This window comes from Anoplopoma fimbria, chromosome 1 (genome assembly GCF_027596085.1).
Source record: "Anoplopoma fimbria isolate UVic2021 breed Golden Eagle Sablefish chromosome 1, Afim_UVic_2022, whole genome shotgun sequence".
Classification (NCBI taxonomy): domain Eukaryota; kingdom Metazoa; phylum Chordata; class Actinopteri; order Perciformes; family Anoplopomatidae; genus Anoplopoma; species Anoplopoma fimbria.
In genome coordinates this window covers 1,177,379-1,179,057 of record NC_072449.1, presented here as the reverse complement: position 1 = coordinate 1,179,057, position 1,679 = coordinate 1,177,379, and the positions used below count along the sequence as shown (strand labels likewise).

Here is a 1,679-nt window from a genome sequence, read left to right as displayed (position 1 = left end):
CTCCAGACGTTTTCTTTGTTTCTTTCAAACATGAATCCATCCGACGGGTTCAGAACGTCTCGGGTTCTCCTCACATCATGAAATGTAAATATCGTTTTTTAGGAGTTATTTTATGAAAATGATTCTTCATGTTTTGCTCGGTTTATAGATTTGAGTATTTTTTTCTTAAATAACACGTCTTCTTTCAGAAAAGAGGTTTTGTTTGTATGACCCTGTTCAGTGTTTCCTGTTCAGAAACATATCTGTGATAAAACATCTAAACTCGATGTTCACTTACTCACTTTTAGAGCTTCTTCGATGAAAGCAAAAATCCACATACAGCCCTTCCTCCTTTATGACCCGACTGAGGTTCTGTTATTTATATGAATTCTTTATGTAGAAAATGAACTTTGAGTTTATAATTTTAAACGTCTTCTTCAGCCGCTTTAGTTAAATTTGGTTTGTTCAGATCAGACGACGTAGTTAGTCTCTTTAGTGAGTCATAATTAAAGTATTTTAACATATAAACTGTTTATCTGACTAGTTTTGGTTCATTTACATTTATATCATTCATATGTTCTGATGTTTTAAAGCTCTGCTGAATATTGATATCCTCATTGAGTCGATAATTTACATTTAAAAATGTATAAAAAAACATTTATATTTTACATGTTTGTGTCTGAAGAAGTCTGACCCGGTTCCCTTCAACAGAGACACAAAAATCAAAATTATTTTGTTGTTCAGGTTGGAGGAACTCAACAGCATGAAGTAAAACTGAGAATGTATTTATGCATGAAAATGAAGCAATAAAAACATTTAAACCTTGTGTTTTTGTTTTTGTTTATCTTTATTATTAATATTGTTTCTTTTTAGTGAACTTTTCTGTCTTGAATTTTAGTATTGTCACAGTGTTGTTGTTTTGTTTTTCTCATTTCTCTTTGTTGTTTATTGGTTTTGATATTTTTTCAGTTTCCCTGGTTTTAAAGTTCTTATTTATCGAGTTATTAATGTCTCAGGCTTCACAGGGTTTTTCTCTTTATATCTGTCTTTCTGTCTTTGTCCTCTCTGGATTTCATCTTTTATATTTTTCTTTCTTTCTTGGAGGATACGTCTCAGTCCTTTTTTTGTGGTTAATAATTCTCTTTCTGTTTTTCAGGACATCTCTCGGGCCTCGCTGGCGGAGCTGCTCCTGTCGGACCTCCTTCAGATGGAGAACGAGGCTCTGGAGGAGGAGAACTTCCCGCTGGCTGAAGGAGAACCTGAAGACGTCCATGTGGATCTGGAACGAGCCGCCGGCAGCGGACCGCTGCTCGCCCCCCGAGAGAGGAAAGCCGGCTGCAAGAACTTCTTCTGGAAGACCTTCACTTCCTGCTGAGGGCCTCCTCCTCCTCCCCCCATCTTCATCCTCCTCCTCCTCCTCCCCCTCCTCCTGTACAGAAGCTGTATGGATCCGACTCTTGATAGTTTTGACGAATTGTTTAGATTTTTCTGAGCTGATTCTTTCTGAATGTAATGATGAAACTATTTTTAATTGTCGGTTTGAATAAAATCAGTTTGAGACAAAACGCTTGCTGGTGTCTGCTGAAGGAGGAAATAAAGATCTTCATCAGGATGAAGAGCTGCAGGTTTTTATTGGAGCTGATTAAAGCTGCTCATTAACAGCTGAGGGGAGATTTAACAGTAAAACAACAGCTAATGAA

General features: G+C 37.0%; 1 protein-coding gene across 1 annotated transcript in view; it reads left to right on the top strand.

Annotated features, from left to right (window-relative positions):
• sst1.1 (somatostatin 1, tandem duplicate 1) overlaps positions 1–1,354 on the top strand; it is a 4,106-nt gene extending 2,752 nt beyond the window's left edge. Inside the window, exon 2 of the mRNA XM_054603140.1 lies at positions 1,136–1,354. Coding sequence (XP_054459115.1) covers positions 1,136–1,354 — 219 coding nt within the window. The remainder of the gene's footprint in view (positions 1–1,135) is intronic.
• The last annotated feature ends 325 nt before the right edge of the window (positions 1,355–1,679 follow it).